This window comes from Actinia tenebrosa, unplaced genomic scaffold (genome assembly GCF_029948245.1).
Source record: "Actinia tenebrosa isolate PJP-AT-01 unplaced genomic scaffold, QUT_ActTen_1.0 PGA_scaffold8__29_contigs__length_14323225, whole genome shotgun sequence".
In the NCBI taxonomy this organism is placed as follows: Eukaryota; Metazoa; Cnidaria; class Anthozoa; order Actiniaria; family Actiniidae; genus Actinia; species Actinia tenebrosa.
Window position 1 is genome coordinate 5,806,875 of NW_028292585.1, and position 16,883 is coordinate 5,823,757.

General features: G+C 34.8%; 1 protein-coding gene and 1 long non-coding RNA gene across 2 annotated transcripts; both read left to right on the plus strand.

Annotated features, from left to right (window-relative positions):
* Window positions 1–5,876: 5,876 nt before the first annotated feature.
* On the plus strand, window positions 5,877–8,975 carry LOC116287716 (dopamine receptor D5-like). Its single transcript, XM_031694404.2, has one exon. It carries the CDS (start codon window positions 6,680–6,682, stop codon window positions 7,577–7,579), a length of 900 nt encoding a protein of 299 aa, XP_031550264.2. The 5' UTR covers window positions 5,877–6,679; the 3' UTR covers window positions 7,580–8,975.
* A 1,734-nt stretch (window positions 8,976–10,709) lies between these two features.
* Window positions 10,710–15,998, plus strand: LOC116287718 (uncharacterized). The gene is made up of 3 exons (XR_004196099.2): window positions 10,710–13,816; window positions 14,586–14,698; window positions 14,885–15,998. It is a non-coding gene; the product is annotated as an uncharacterized LOC116287718 (long non-coding RNA).
* The last annotated feature ends 885 nt before the right edge of the window (window positions 15,999–16,883 follow it).

Below are 16,883 nucleotides of genomic sequence, written 5' to 3' on the forward strand. Positions count from 1 at the left end.
GTTGTCCTTGATGATGAACAAGGGCGGATCCAGGGAGGGCAAAGGGGGCCTGATGCCCCCCTTCAGCAGAAAACAAAACAAAACTGAAGAATTAGATGCTTTTTTTTGTTGTTTTCTGTTGTGTTGACGGAAGAAACTCAAATATGCCCCCCCCCCCTAAACTCAATTAGCCCCCCCTAAAATTTTGGCTGGATCCGCACTTGATGAAGGAGTAGTAATGATGATGATGATAAAGAGAAAGAAGAGGAAGTGGATGATGATATAACAATGTTGGTGTTACTGACAGATGATGATGATTACATATGATGGTGATGATAGAGACAAATTTTGGTTGGATCCGCCCTTGACAAAGGAGTAGTAATGATGATAAAGAGAAGGAGGAGGAAGTGGGTGATGATGTAACAATGATGTTGGTGTTACTGACAGATGATGATTACACAAGTTGTAAATATACAGACATGAAGGATGGTTGATACTGGCAATTATGATGATGCTATTGACTTGAAGAAGAAACAAATAAAATAGAGAAATAGAGGCTTTCCATCACGTGATAGCAGCCATGACAGGAGGCACAACAACAGAGTCGTTCTCTCCAGGGAAAATAAAATCTTTCTCGTGTAAATCGGATTAGACCAGATTCAATTGTTCCTGCCTCCTGTCATGGCTGACATCACATGATGGTGCAAAGCCTCTATACACCTCTATTCATACAAGCAGTATGCTTGTTGACACGGATGCTGTGGTTATTAATGATTACTTTAAAAATAATTACTTGTAGATTTTAAAAGTGATATTTTTACCGCACCCGGTACTTAGACGCAACCTTTTCTTGCACAATAACAGACACCTATCTTGAAGTTCTGACACATTTGTGAGAAAATTGCAGATGTAATTTTCTTATTCTTGGAACTATATCAGGTGATCTTGGGGTTCGAACTCTGTAGATTAACAGACTGCACGTAGGTGAAAGATATGGAATATTTGATGGACTTCCAAATTTGACGAGGATTAATTTCCCTGTGTGCGTAGGGTATAGAGAGATTTTTAACTGATCATCTTGGCTTGGAAAGTTATCGCAATTATCGCGTGGAACATCAAGGTTTGGTCTCATGAGATGTATTCCTCACATACGCTTACTTTTTATTGCGATATTTTCATTTACCTCTAAAATGATAGAAAAAACTCTTTTTCCTTATACGTTTTTTTTTTTGCAAGCACAATGTGTGTATCAGGGATATAATTGCATATTTATATGCCCCGTTTAGATTTGTCACGAACCTTTAGAAAGTGTGTGTGTGTGTTTATTTTTCTTTCTTTTGGTCTTTTTTTTTTTTTTTTTTTGTCTTTAATTTTTGTTTTGTTTTGTTCTGTTTTTTTTTCTTGCGTGTAATAAAACACAGATATTGCCATCTTAGGTTAACTGCCTCGGAACCCGTAAAAATTGTGGAAAATATCAACTTCGAGAACCTAAGACTGATGTGGGATTGCAGACCCACCCTACCCTTAAAAACTTGCGCCTTGCGAACTTGCAATGTTTTTTTCTATATTGAATCCATAACCCAACAGGAAACCCAAGTTAAGAGACACGAGAAATATGAGAACAGCAAAAAATGTGTGAAATTGAGGGGATCATTTTCATCTTAGGATAACATGGTTTCTTTAAAAAGCGCTTTTTCTATTTACATATCTTTTAACAGCCTAAGCAGCAAACAAAGTAATAATACTCAAGGAAATTTGACCGCAGTTATTATTTTAGCTACGTGGAAATATGATTATTTGTTTGCATAGTCACCTCATCACCAGAAATATATTTTCAGACGTTAGATTTAAACGGAGTAAAGGAGATCAGTCAAGGACGTTTTATTCTGGGCGCGTCTTTTATTTCCAATTCATTAGAATTGTATGCTTTTTTTATTTTTGTTTTATAAAATCAAAAAAAAAAAAAGAAAGGAAAAAGAAATAGAAACAAAACATTCTTTCCATGCTTTCTTTTTATTTTCCCTTATAGTTTTTGTTCCGAAATAAATCAGTGTGTTAAAAAGAGGTAACAAAAGTTAAAGTGGAGTAAACAAAAAAGGTGTAAATTCGCTAATTATGCCAACAGGAAACTTGAGTTACCTATTATTCATCACCTTCGTCACATTATCACTTAACTGCAGCATTCCTCATCGTTTAAAAAAATTTGCGGTCAATGTCATGATCGATCTAAATATCGGGATATCTTAAACGGTATTTTATCAATAAATTATGTCACAAGAGCACAAATGACAAAATCAACTTTAGCTATGCATTAAAACGCTTGTGTACAAAGTGACCTCGAATTAAGCTAATTTTCTTCTTATATTATCGTTTTAATTTGCCCCGAATTTTGTAGAGTTTTTGCAAGAAAATAACTAAACTGCTCTATTAAACACATTCGTGTGCTTTGTTCCGGCATTTGACACGACTATAAGAGGTAACAATTCATTTTCGTCTGTTGGATAGCTTTCATCGAGCTAGCCCCGAAGGTGCTGGTTCTATAATCGATTGAAAGGAAATTAAATGAAAGAAATTAGTTGAAGAGTGGCATGTTGGCCAGTCTGAGACGAGGTTCTTAAGAGCTAGTGCTAGAAAACAAAAATAAGTCATGTGTCGCCTTTTAACACTCAAATTAAAAAGAATTAAAAAGAAAGTCTCGAAAGTGAATAGAAAGAAAGAGAGAACTGAAAGATAGCAGCAAGGAAGTGAATATTCGCATTGAAAAATGATTGAGAAATCTTAATAGAAAAAGCTATTTTTGTTTTGATTTAGGACGAAATGGGCGTGGCTCTAATTTTTAGATATTCACGCGCCGAGGAAAAACGAATGCATAGTCATTGAAAAACAACGTGAAAATTCGTGAAGTTTCCCAAGCGTTGGATATTGTAATGACAAAGTCCAAAGCCGGATATACTTGTCATATTTTGTAGTAAGCCCCCAAACGCTTAGCTATCAATCAGTTTGGACATTTACAATGGCATATATGTAGCTAGTACTCAAGCCAGTTGTCATTTTATTAGCAGAAATCTATCCACAATTCAGTAGTTCGTGCCAAGAATTTTCAAATTAATTTGTGTGAGCCCGACGGGCTGTCTACGATAAGAGACATTTGACAGGACTTAGAGCAAAGTTTGCATAGGTATTAGAAAAAAAATATATCTCGGTCGGGTTCACAGTGTATTTTGCAGTAATCTCAAGTCACGTGATAAGCCGAGAGGCACGCTTAAATTGAAAGCCATTTCAGTGTTAATATTGGCTTTTAGGTGTACGTGATGTTAGTATCGTGCCTTTTCATTTCGTTTTTCTATAAATATAATCGTTGAATTTGATCGTCAGGCTAGAATATTCAGTTCAAAGCGGTTGTGAATGATGTCTACCATCTGTTCTTATACCCAAATGTTTATTTTTAATTAAATTATTACCAGAGGATTGCGTAATCTTTTTCCCGTCCAAATTCCTCCTCAAATTCTACGTAGCAGTGTAAGATAAAATGTGCTTTTAATTAAGCCTTGGGAAAAAAAGCTTGATTAACACAACAGACACTTTTTCTCGTATGTAAAGATTATACGGTTTCAAGATCGTAAATAAAATCCTCTCAATTTTTCGTTGATTGACATGTACACATGAAGATAAGTAGCCAATTTAAGCGTTCATTTCAAACCGTACAAATGAACTTTTAAAGCCATAAAGATTGGCAATCATTGCTAATCAGAGGTTTAAGTTCATGGCCGTCAAGACGTACAAGAGTGTGAGCGATCTCAAGCCTATAATATAATTATTTTTAACCAATTGGAATGTTCTTTTCAAGGTTGTCGCAAATATTTTAAGATGCGAGTAAGAGATTATTAGCGATCGAGAATTTTTTCCACGATTTTTCAGGCAAAATGACACGGAATCAGATAAGCTTGAATAATGGAAAACGGATTATTGAAGTTCTTAATGATCAAGAAAGACCTAATGGCTGTATCTATGGGTTAACTACCTTCAAATCTTCTCATTTGAGGCCGATAAATTAAAAGCAAACGAGGCGGAATGTTTCTATCGTTGATCCATTTATTCTATCAATGCATGCTATGATATCCTAGAAAAACTTCAAGATTCACGACCGACATTCAAAACACTAGCTTTTCACCAGAAACCCAAATCCAATTGAAGAGGAAGAGGGAAGAAGAAAAAAATTAATAAATAGCCGTTTTACTATTAGAAAGCACCAATAATCCTGCGAGAAGTCTTATTGAATTTCAATCCGGTTTTATAGCACGTATTTCCATACATTTATAATTAAGTCATCATTAAAAACGCGCTCAAAACGAATTAACAAGAATACATCTTTTTTTTCTCCCTTCTTTAAGTCGTGTTTAAAATACATGCAAAAAAATCAATAATCATGTAAAAGATGAACTGTAATTTTGATTATGAATGAGGTCTTCAGTCCAATCCTTTCTTATTTCAAGATTTTTCTTTTAAACCAGTTCAATAATAACCCTTGTATTCTGGGTATTAGCCTGTAAGCGCGTTAGTAAGCAGTACGTCTAAGGACATCCTCGTACTAAAATAATAAACCATATTATTAAGTTTCCGGACAATTTTTACTGATAACTATAGAATTTTTACTTTAAAATTTCTATAAACACATTGAGATGTCAATGACATTCGAGGGAGACAATAAAGCACTCAGAAGTTAAAATGGAATTTTTTTTGACACTTTTTTTTAATGAGGTAGTAACTAAAAAAAAAAAAAAGACTTTAGTCACTTTGTGAAAACCTTTATTTTCCATGGTAATATTTTTCCTCCCAAAAAAATTAGAAAATTGATAAAAATAAATGACCCTTGCACGAGATTATGAAATAAATGATTCTGAACCTTTTTCAAATTGTTGCTATTGTCAATATTTTGGAAGGTACGTACTAACAAGATTTAGTGTTCGCAATTTCCTAGTGTTTTGATGTATTGTGGTTTAAAAAATAGCTTAGCGTTTAGCATAAATCATATCCATATCATTTATAATTATAATTACTTTAAAATTAAAATAAAAAACAGTTCAATTACGTCATTTTTAAAACATGTTTTGTTTTTGTATGAAGTTTTATTTTGTCGCGCGCTCGTACCCGTTTTAGTTGTCCCACTGTTTCAGCTTGTGTTGCGTTTTCCATATTTTCTTTGATCATACTCTGGTGGAAATGAGTAGTTCGTATAGACCAAACCAATGCATTTCATATTGTATTTATGCAGTTCTACCTCTTTTTTCCCGCCTCTTCCCCAGACATTCTGTCTAGTTGTCGCTTATATTAATTCTCTAATTTCCGCACTAAAAAAGTGTTAACTTTTTTTCTTCCAAGGAAGCCTTGCGTGCCTAAAATTCTAGACTTTTCATATAGATTTGAAAATAAAGACGCACCAACGCAGAAGAGGTGATAAAATAGCTGACTTTGAGCAAAATAAAACCATATTTGGGGTCCCTAGTGTTGTGGATCGATTCAAGGGGGGATAGTTGGAAAGTTTTGTTTATCCTTTATTGCCAGAAGTATCTAACATCGGTTAATTGATTTCTGTTTTCAAAAGGAACCAAATCGAGTAGCGATATGCATCTTTACGCGATCTCTTTCATCTTTTTATGGAAGTTCATAAAAAATAATAATAATCGAACCTAGAAAGGGTGTACTGTGGGGATTAATTTTGGATAAAATGGTCGCTGTCCATTTAAAGTCTTTGTGGCATTACAGATATGAGTCCAGTCGAACAGAAGATTGTGAAACCAAGCGATAACGTGGTTCTCTCCGGAAATGCTCGGCTTTAAAAACAAGAATATTTTTAAAACAACATAAGATTCACCTTATACACATCTGAGATTTTTTTTTTTTTTTTTTTTCCTTTTTGCTAAAAAATTAAATTGTTGGTTTAGCGTGGATTATTTTATCGGCATATCATGGAATTACATTTCGTCCTTCGTTTACTTAAAGTGACTCTAATTTACTTCAATGTAATCAATTTTATCAAGAAACTGGATCATGTGATCGAATCACGTGACCGAGTATCATTTTCCCCCCTTCAGCTTCCCCGAAGATAAAAGGACATCTTTCCCTGAGGTCGGAAACACATTTGCTTCATTTTCACTGAAAATACTGATTCCGAGTTTCTTAGGCGCTCGGTAGCTTTTAATTCGGTTGTCTTGGCGAACGTTATTAGGAAACTGTGAACATCAAGTAACGATTTTCGTTTATTTTAGTCAAATGTTAATCGCCTTAGTGCTGCAGTTGGCCGAGCAAATCGAATGGTCTAGAGTTAAAAGCTTAGAGAAACAAAGCCGATTGGATCACAGAACTTCAAATTAGAAAGCTGAAGATCAACTACCAAGCTAGCCGATGGTTTAACTAAGAAAAATAACACTGATTTAAATTGAAGGAACTCGGGTGCGTCGTATTTGCGTTTGTTAGTGTTATACAAAGCCTGGCAGGTGCTCTACGTCATAAGGTGCAATCATTGAGCTTAAATAGCCGACTGGCAAGCCAGTCATACCTCACTACAAAGATCAGTAACGCCGTGAGCAACCCAGTCAAACAAGTGGACTAATTCATCAGACCTCGCGGAGAATAATTTAAATTACGGGTCGCCGTGAAGTGGCTAGGAAATTCAAAGTGAATCCAAAGAACTGAAGCCAAGATGTTTACGGAGCTCTGGATTTCGGTAACTTTAGCAGTCATCGGCGCGATTATAACCGTGGAGAACCTTTTAGTGTGTTATGTTGTATATCGCTATAGGAGCCTTCGTACGTTCACTAATGGATTTATTGTGTCGCTGGCTCTCTCGGACGCGCTTTTCGGTGGCGTGTTTTTGCCACTGGAAGTCGCTGACAAAGGTGCCGAGGCTAAAGAATATCTCAAATCCATTATACTTCAGGCAAACGTGTTTAACCTTTTAGCAGTAACATTCGATCGTTACCTCGCTGTCATTACTCCTCTGAGATACGTACCGTTCATGGATAAACATTTTTTGAAACTACCCTTTGCGGCTTGGACTTGCCCGGTCTTGATTTCCTTGATTCCCTTGAGCTGGGAAAACGACTTTACTAGCACAGCCCATCGAGTTTTTCTGTTCTGCATTCTCATTCTTGGAATTGTTATTCCCTATACTTTGATCCTATTTGCCTACGTGCGTATATTTCGAGAAGTGGCACGCCAAGTGAAGAATCTCGCAGCCATGCAGAATTATCCTGTGGATGGACGAGTGATGGAGGAGAGAGGCAGAGTTCATAGTGAAGCGAGAGTGACGCGAATTTTCGCCGTTATTGCTGCTATTTTTGTGATTAGCTGGATGCCCGTCATTTACATGACAACAGCTGAAGCTATACAACGCATCGACATAGTACCCAAGGAACTCGTCAGTATTTCATGGTTTACACTTGTCATTGGCTGCCTTCTCAACGCTCCTATTTATGCCTTTTTCAAAGCTGACTTTCGAAAGACGTTCAGTCGTATGTTTTGCCGAAAAAAGCGCTCAAGATCAACCTGGAGCCCTGAAGACTGTAGTACTCAATATAGCGAAAGACCTAAGTGGGTCTGAGTTAACGAGAAACCCAAGCCACTTGACTCTCAAATTTACTAGGGCTAACGCTGAAAAATTGTTGACTGAAATCAAGGTAAAGCTTATCTTCGAATCAAATTTGAAAAGAAAAAAAAAAAAACGAAACATGGCGCCGGTTTTGCACAGCACTCGCAGACTTATTCAGGAAGAAAAGATTACAATGGCACGGCTAATAAAAAATAGTAAAAGTAATTTCCCCTTGGGCAAATCTTGACTAGCATATGTTTTACCAATCACGAAGTGGCATCTATGATGGAAGCAAAATATTATCGCTGTATATCATCAGAGCTGCTCACATTATTTTCAGTGAGCAACCAGCCCAAGTATAATGAATAGGATCATGTTAAGGCGATAGAGGTTTTATACGGAAGAGGATTCATTTAAAGAGTCTTTTTCAAGCTCTTAACCACGCAATTTTTAGTACTCTTAGTTCTTAATTTCTTCTACCGTGTACATGTCTCTTCCAAGTAGTTATCCGAAGGGACACCTACGATTCTTCCTATAGAGAGGATATTAAGAGTTTTTTCTTCAGTATTGACATAAACCAAGCCAGCGTGAAAGGGAATTATCGCTGAGGTGAATAGAAAATCCAGCTTTAATTAGCTCTAGGATATCCGCTTTTGAAGAACTGAACACCAATATCATTAGTACTTGTATAAATCGAGGAATTCCCTTAAATTTAAACTACGGTCGACATTGATGGACGTATTTGTTTAAAGTACTTAATACTGAGTACAGCGTTTCAAAAAAACTAGCAAGGGATTTCCTAGGGGGGATACTGGGGTCGTAATTCTCTACTTAACTCATAAATACATCATTAAACATCATTAAAATCCTCTGAAGTTATTAACCTTTATCTTTGGAATCTTTATTATCGATAGTTAGATAAACAACATCAAGCGCAAAAACTATATTTGGCTTTTAATGATTTAGTCATAGAACAGTAATCAAGGAGTATTAGTTTTGGAGTTTTCAATGCGGGATGCTGTGCTTTCTATCAAATGCGGCTCCGCCTTCTAGGAAATAAGTTATGCTGTGCATGACTGGGTTTAAAAAACGAATGGAATCTTCCATGAACTGCAATATTGCCCGAGGAAGTAAGAGGCAGTAGTTGCTTATCGCATTGCGTCCAGATGAACTTTACTTTCTACGCAGATTAAGTCAGTGTCTAAAAGCGGCGGGAAAGATTTGTGGCGCTATCAGGAAAAGGATCTGTGTACGAAATGTTATTAATCACGGTTTGTGAGAGCTGCAAAGAGCTTTTCACTGAGCACCGACTAATTGTTGTCTATTTAAAGATATGTGTGCACTTCGTTTGTCGCCGGTAGAGAATACGATACAGCGAATACAGCGGGATTGTTTTTTAAACGTTTAACTTGTTTCAATCAACACAAAAATGGTTTTAGGACTTGCATCATGCAACTAAAGCCTCGCTCTCGCACAAACGCGACCCGCTAATAGTAGGAAGTTGATTTAACAGGATATTTTGTGAATTTCAAGTGATTTACTCAAAGTTATAGACCATGCTATTCTTACTTCGATTTAAAGCTACTATTCTAGTCTAAGCCAAGAAAACATTCCAAAAGCCACTCGTAACTCTATAGCCAGACCATTAGCGGCCATATGTGAGATACCTAACCTATTTAGTGTACTAAGTGTTATCAAGCATTCGAATGCGGAGAGTACCATGTGTAACTTTGCCGACAGACTAATCCGTGTGGAGTGCTTTAGGAATGATCAGATTATTGCAAATTTGAGATCTTTGTTAATAAACGAAAAACCGCGCACTTCATCGCCGAAAATGGGTGAATTTTCAAGCATTCAGTTACGGATTTTGTCATTTATACTGACTAAGTCAAAAACTTTGACTAGAATCGCGTTCTCCTCGTATCTTTCCTATTACATCTAAGCGTTTTACCAATGACCACATGATGTGGTACAGGTCTGTCGAGGTTATCTCTAAAAATACCATCAACGATGTTCCATAATTTCTGTTTTGTTTTCCCGGCTTTTTTGGGGGGGAGGGGAGGGGGGACTGCATTTAATTTAACCAGACTACCTCGATCTCTAATTCTCAACCTTATCGAAATTAAAGTCAGTTTATATGACGGTAGGGCACGTTATTACTGTGTGGTAACAAATTGAGTGTTTTTTGATTCCTGATCCAGCGATAATTGTTGGTTTACGTGAAGGCACCAAATGAAATCGACACCTTCTAGAGGTTAGCTTTTACCCTTGAAAGATGAACATCTGACTAAAAGATGTTCGAATCGGAGAAATTTAAGTGCTCTTTATTATTGCAAGGTGGCATATACTATCACGAGGCGTATGAATTTCAACTCCAGTGACAAGTAATAAATCTATCATGGTTATATCATAAGTAAGTCAGACACCTCGTATTAGCAAGGGTACACTTTACTAAAGTGAGTTAACTACACTCTTTAGTATTACACAGTGTCATATCCATCATTTATGCCGGCTTCTTACACCAACGCAGCTCTAACTAGCTTACTCCCTAATTTTCTTTCAGACTAATCCATCTACTTCGGCGTGCGATTACAGGTTTTCAGTCGCTTTTCTAATTTTCGAGCGCTTTTTTTCCCTCTTCATTCCGAGTACTGAATAACTGTCTGTCAATAAACACCACGGTACATAAACCAGCCATAACTATTGAGTAATACTATTCATGTTTATACTAAATCTATTAAGTATTGCTAGTTTACGTGTTATAAATCTAAAACAGAACAGGCGCCAATTGGATAAGCGATTTATTTAGTTCAACTTTTTTCGTTTTAGTTGATTAAAAATAGCAGTTGTTCGTCTTTTGATTAAAACTACGAATTCAAACAAGTCCAAATTGATTAAAAATAGCAGTTATTCGTCTTTTGATTAAAACTACGAATTTAAACACAATATAGCTTGCCTTTGGCTTTTAACATTAATCAAATAGAAATTTCTTAGTGGAACGTTATATATGTAACATACATTATAACGTACCTTATACACCTATAAATAACTATAATATCTATATTAAGTAATGACTATGATATCTATATTAAATAATAAATATATATTTATTATGTATTATCCAAAAATTCTCAAAAAAAAATGTTCATATTGCTATTTTTTGTAGTAAACTGCTAGTAAGACTATCTGAAAAAAAGCAATGTATCCCATAATTTCTTCGGTATATTTTATGATATTTTCGAAGAAAGAGCCAATTAATATGTCTATATGTACACATGTGTATATATGCCTATAGGTCGATAGCTTTTTTATATGGCTGTAGATATACTGACATATATATGTATGTAAATACAAAATATATAAGGTCATATCAATATTTAGTCAATAATCTTTATCATCCTTTGTGTTATCATGAAAAACCTTTATATAACGAATATAGAATTTAGCTGTTTTATCATTTATTCAAACCGCTTTAAGATGCTTTAATTTTGTCTTCCGGCCAACTAAAATTTATTCATTGTCTCCAAATACAATGCCGGACTTGAATTCACTTTATCTGCAGTCAGCTTTTTACGTATATGAATAATGAATGTTCTGTTACTGCGTGTTAAGATAGTTTTCGATTAGGAATCATTTTCCCACTCTTCAGTCTGAGATCTAGATTTTGAAAATTTTATGAGTTACCATGACCGTTTTTTCGAGTTATTTTTATCCTTTGTGAGTCGAAGATACGAAAAACAAAATTAATGAAATTCTACAACGAAAGTGTTAAAAAGTGAATAATAGCTTTACTAAGCCCTGAGGGTGAATTATCTCCAAGTATTATCCATATGCATTTGCAGTAGTCGTATTGTTTACGAAAAGCCATCAGTTTTTTTTGGTTATTAGCAATGGTATACGTCGCCGCTAAAGGGGCATTGTCAGTCAGTTATCATGATCACTTCCATCTGACATTCTATTAAATTGATTTAAACACAAAAGTTTTATCTAAACCTAGTTAAAAGAAGCAAAGAAATGTATCTACTTGATGATCTCGATTATTAATCACACGAGGACAGGTACTAAGACTTGACTTAGTGCTTCCGCACGCTTGTTTGAATCGTTGTCACCATGCAATGAGTCATACTTGGTGCCTGAACCTCTGGAACTTTTGATCCTTATATGTGTAAGTTTTTTAAATTCGTCTATTTTTTAAAAGCTATTCGAAGTCTTAAGCTTAACTAACTCACAAGAATTCCAGACGTTTTTTTATTATCTTACGTATAGATGTTAACTGTACCACGAAATGTAATTAAACTCGAAACTAGAATAGTAAAATTCCAGATTTTTCCATTCCGCGGCGATACCCTCAAAATGCTCACCGTCAACATTTAATGGAATAGATGTTTTTTTATTCATTTATAATAATCATAGCATTTGTTTTGGTAATATTGTGATTACAATAATATCATTGATTTTACCGAGCGTTTCATCTATGCGATGATGATTACGATAATCTTTTTATATTTCGAGATTTCGGGTCGTTAGACCACCTCATCGGGTAATACTGACGGTACGTGATTAGAACCAAATGTTGCGAGGAAGAAACAGAAATTGAAAGTGCAGGGTGCCGTGAGTTTGAAAAATAAACACTGGAAGTAAGCGCAATTTCAAAAGGGATCCTAGAAAATTCCTGGACTGAGAGAGGCAAGGGAATATAAAAACACATCTTTGATTATTTATCTATAAATGGTAGGCTTTTAAAGCTAGAAGCTTGTGGGGCCATGTATTCTCCTACGCACTCCTTACTACATTCGAATATTCTATACACACTCGCATGTTTATTTTATGATACAGAAAAAATATAATAAATGAATAAAAGAAAGATAGAAAGAATGCAAAGGAAGGAACCAAGACATACAGTCTGGCTGAAAAATTAAAAGAAAGAAAGAAAATGAAAGAAAAGAAAGAAAGTAAGAATGAGACAATAATCAATAAATGTCAAACAACATGAACGTGGGACTATGATTGTCTCCCACGTTTTTCCGAACAGTCTCCACAACGATCCTCCGTTTATGACTACTTCCTACTTCCACCATGAATCGGCTCCTTTGCAACACTAGGATTTTTAAACCCTAAATTGCCAATTGTTGTTTTAGTTTGGCTAAAATATTGAGCACTTCTGTAAGGCTTGTGCTTCAAATCTTGCCCTAAACACTAGTTCTTTAAGAATAATATTTGACTGGTACCACCTTAGTCAACGTGTAATCTACCAATATTGATCAAGATGTGTTAAAAGGATGTTATAGTGTATTAGGATATTATTAATTTTACTATCATATTATCGGTACTACATATATATCTCTGTTTCAATGAAACTTATCCGATAATACATTACGCATTTATAATAAAAAACTAGTGGTGTAAGCGGTAGTGTAAAGTAATTTTATTGTTTCAAATCTTGTCGCATACTGTTATTAATTATTATTATTATCACCATTATTATTTTCATAATGATTATAAAAGATGAAGAAAAATCTATGAAATAAACTAATTTTCGTATGCGATAAATTCATTTCATTTTTATTATTAATATACTTATATTTTTTTCGCTTTAACATAATTTCAATACCATTCTTCACAATAAAAGTGTATCTAGAGTAATTAAACCTTCCTATATACTCAATAATAACATTGAATAATGGAGGAAGATATTTTCCCTCTCAAGCTCACAAGCACGTGTTCTGCCACGCCCTTGTGGAATACTTCTTTGCTTCGGGTCACAAACCACTCTTCTGAAATATTAATAGACTTGACTTAGCCGGTAATGATTTTGAAATTATTTTTCTCTCTACGAAAACAAAGTCCAGAAACGTCTCCTTAAGAAAGTAAACGCTAATGACCTGCGCGCTTGGAGTTCATTAAGATTTTCGTTCTTACATCCGTCTTCCTCCGACTATCGTGATTAACATGTAGTATATCTTGAGTGCATTTTAGGACAACGGAAGAACCTGATAAGAACTGCTGCTTTCTGCTGAGCTTTTGCTGTCCACACGTAAACAGCGCGTTAGACTTGGACATTATGACGTTAGAGTGTAGACCATATATCCGTGAGTATAGTACTAACTAATTAGTACAAAATAGCACCAATAAAACGATTGAAATCAAAAGCAATAGAGATGTGTTTTAAGTGTTATATATACATATATATATTTGCTATTTCACGGATACCATGGCCGGTTTGCACTATTTTTAAAATGTATTGGAAAGGTAAGTCTTGATTCATGTTATTTCACAAAGAATCCCCCTTATTTTGAAAAAAATACATATATATATATAATTAAGCAACAATTTACCTACCACTGCTCGGCATAATGGCTGGCTCCCGCAAAGATTTTCAATTTGCTCTCAACTTCCACAATAAATTCCTTTGTACAGAGATCAAGGCGCACACGGCCAGTAATAACAAAAATTATTCACTGATTGCTGTGTTTACAGGACTATCATTAATCATATTTGATATCATGTGGGTTTTCGGCTGGTACCATGCCAGTACAACCCTGTAAAAATTTTCTCTTGACATTTTTGTTTTATTCGCTGCTCTTTCTTCCCAGATTAACACTGTTTGCTTATTCTTGCCGTTATTATTTGTCTATCTCTGCACAGCAAGAGATGAATACCGTAGATTCAAACATACCGTATGTTGCGTGTCGATCGGCGTTTGGGCGGATTAATACTAGGGGTTATGTTGGTTTTCTTCAGAACAAGAAACGTTTTTTTCCCCACAAATTTTCATTACGTTGTTGAAATGCCCGCTTTATCTCACTTAAGTCATTTCACCATCCTTACCCTTGAGTCTCGTTTTTATATCAAGGTATGATTGGATGAAATCCTATCGAAACAAAGCTTTAGGCGTTTAAAGAAGACTCATGGTGAATACGATATGTTTACTTGACCGTTCACTTTTAATTAAACCTGTCTGTAATAATTTATTCCCTAGAAGATCAAAATGTAATATACTTTTGAATGATATCCACAGGGGAAGTTCTTCCTAATTACAAAATAAACACATCCAAGAATTAAATTGCGCTTTGACCATCTTTCCTTGATGCTTAAACGACAGCCTTGAGGACCACAAGTTTATTAGCCGCCGTGAGTGCTATCTTCTATAAATATAGAGTTTATCCACTTGCTTATAGTTGTTTTGCATCCTAATCATTTATATGCTTAGTCTAAAGAGATTCCTTTAAGATTAATTAAAAAGAATGTTTGATTCTTTTCTTCTTATTCTTTTTATTCTTCTATTCTTCTATTATTATTCTTCTTTTCTTCTAACAGTTTACGAAAAATACTTGAGAGTTTCAACTACAGAGAAGAAGAAGAAGAAAAACAAAAAAAACAAAAAAACGCACTAAAGCCCGCGACAAAACACGTTTTTATTTTTGTTTTCTTACTAAGAGCCTGAAATTCGTTTTCCTCCTGTTGAGGTTTTGGTTTTCAGCACACGATTTATATAGTTTATATTCTGATTTAGATAAGACTGACAGATAATGAGAATATATATTCCCTCGTACGTAAATATGTATAAATCATAAGTTAACGCATGCGCAATGTGGAAGTTATCTTTCCAAAGAGTGCATTTCCTATCACTATGCTGCATGGTCAAGTCGCAGGCTTGGCCAATAAAGGGATTCTTAATGTATTTGTCATGAGTTTTTCGTTCCGGTTGGTTGTTTTGCTCGACTCGCTATTCGTTACCCTGCTGGCAGAGTCTCCTTAGCTGTTCGTTCGTTTGCTGTCTGTTTGTTCGCTCGTTCGTTCACTCAACCGACTTTTCCTCATTTTCTTTTGCTTGCTTGTGTTTTTCTTTGTGTGTATTTTTTCTCTTTTATTTGGTTGTGACTATTTAGGTTTTTTCCTCTCCTGGTTTGCATGTCTAATTTGTTTCAGGCATTATAAACATATCAACTCTGCTTTCCCATCACACTGGAGTTACCGAATGCAAAATGATAATAAAATCCCTACATAAAACGGAAATTATACTTTGGTGCAATCTTCACAAGTGACTCAACCTTTGCGGATAACGTATTTCTTGCGATAAGTAGGCTTTTACAGATTACAGTAATGCAACTTATACCGACTTTCTCAACTGACTCAAACAAAGGTTATTCCACTTACATAAGATATGCAAAGCGTGCAAAACCGCTTGAACGCCAGGTCAATCCTAGCTCACACAACCACACACTAACGAGGCTTATCTTAGATATACGGATGAGTACAACTGAGCTTCTTAATCATGGCTCTACGTGGGGCCTTGGTTTTTCATATGTAAATTTGACTTTCGATGTTATCTATAATATCTGGTCAAAAATAACCAAAATAAACTCGCGTTGTTTTAGTCATAGATTATTTATTAGCACATTTATCATAAACTAGTTTGTGCTTCTCCAGAAACCCCTATAATAACAATAATAATAATAATAATAATAATAATAATAATAATAATAATAATAATAATGATAATAATGTTAAGATAATAATAACTACAACAATATACAAAAATTGCTAGAAATGCTGGCCGTTATGTATGTCTACAAAACATTTTTTCATTTCTTTATTTTTTATTTATTAATTTATAAACAAAATAATATAAATAAAAAGCCGAAAAAGACTAATTTGTCTGTCTGACGAAGCAGCTGTTTATGAATATGAATAAACTTTTATCGAGAGAAGTTCCTTTTACCTCGACAAACCTTTGGTTTTGATCGCGTTGTTAAATAGTCACATCTTCAATTAGCACGTTCTTTTTTTTATAGAGCCTCATGTGCCTTAAGCTAAATGAAAACAGTCTAAAAGGTGCTATTGCTACTGAAGTGCTCTTGGGAAAACTTGATTCGTAAAAGCGTTTTCAAGAACCAACTGAAGAAATAATTTTTCAGAACTTTTTTTTTGTTTTGTTTTTTTCTTTTTTTTGTTTTTTGTTTTGGATTTTTTAAAATTCATTTTAATGAATTTGAATAATTTATTTATTCGAATTCATAAGTTTTTCAAGTCTAATATGATGTGTTAGGGAAACTCAATTTCGTCGGAAGTAATTGTCACAATTAATTTATGATAAATCAATAATCCCGTGGCGACAGATTCTAAAAATATAAAACAACCAGATTATATGGTATAAATATAATAAAATGAATGTTTAATCAAACCAAGGGTGGTAAAAAAGAAATACTTAACAAATTATCTATCCCATGTCGCTGTTAAGGCCCCGTCCACACTATGCCAGATAAATTTGAATCCGAATTTTTATTTATTCGGTTAGGCCTACCGTCCACACTAG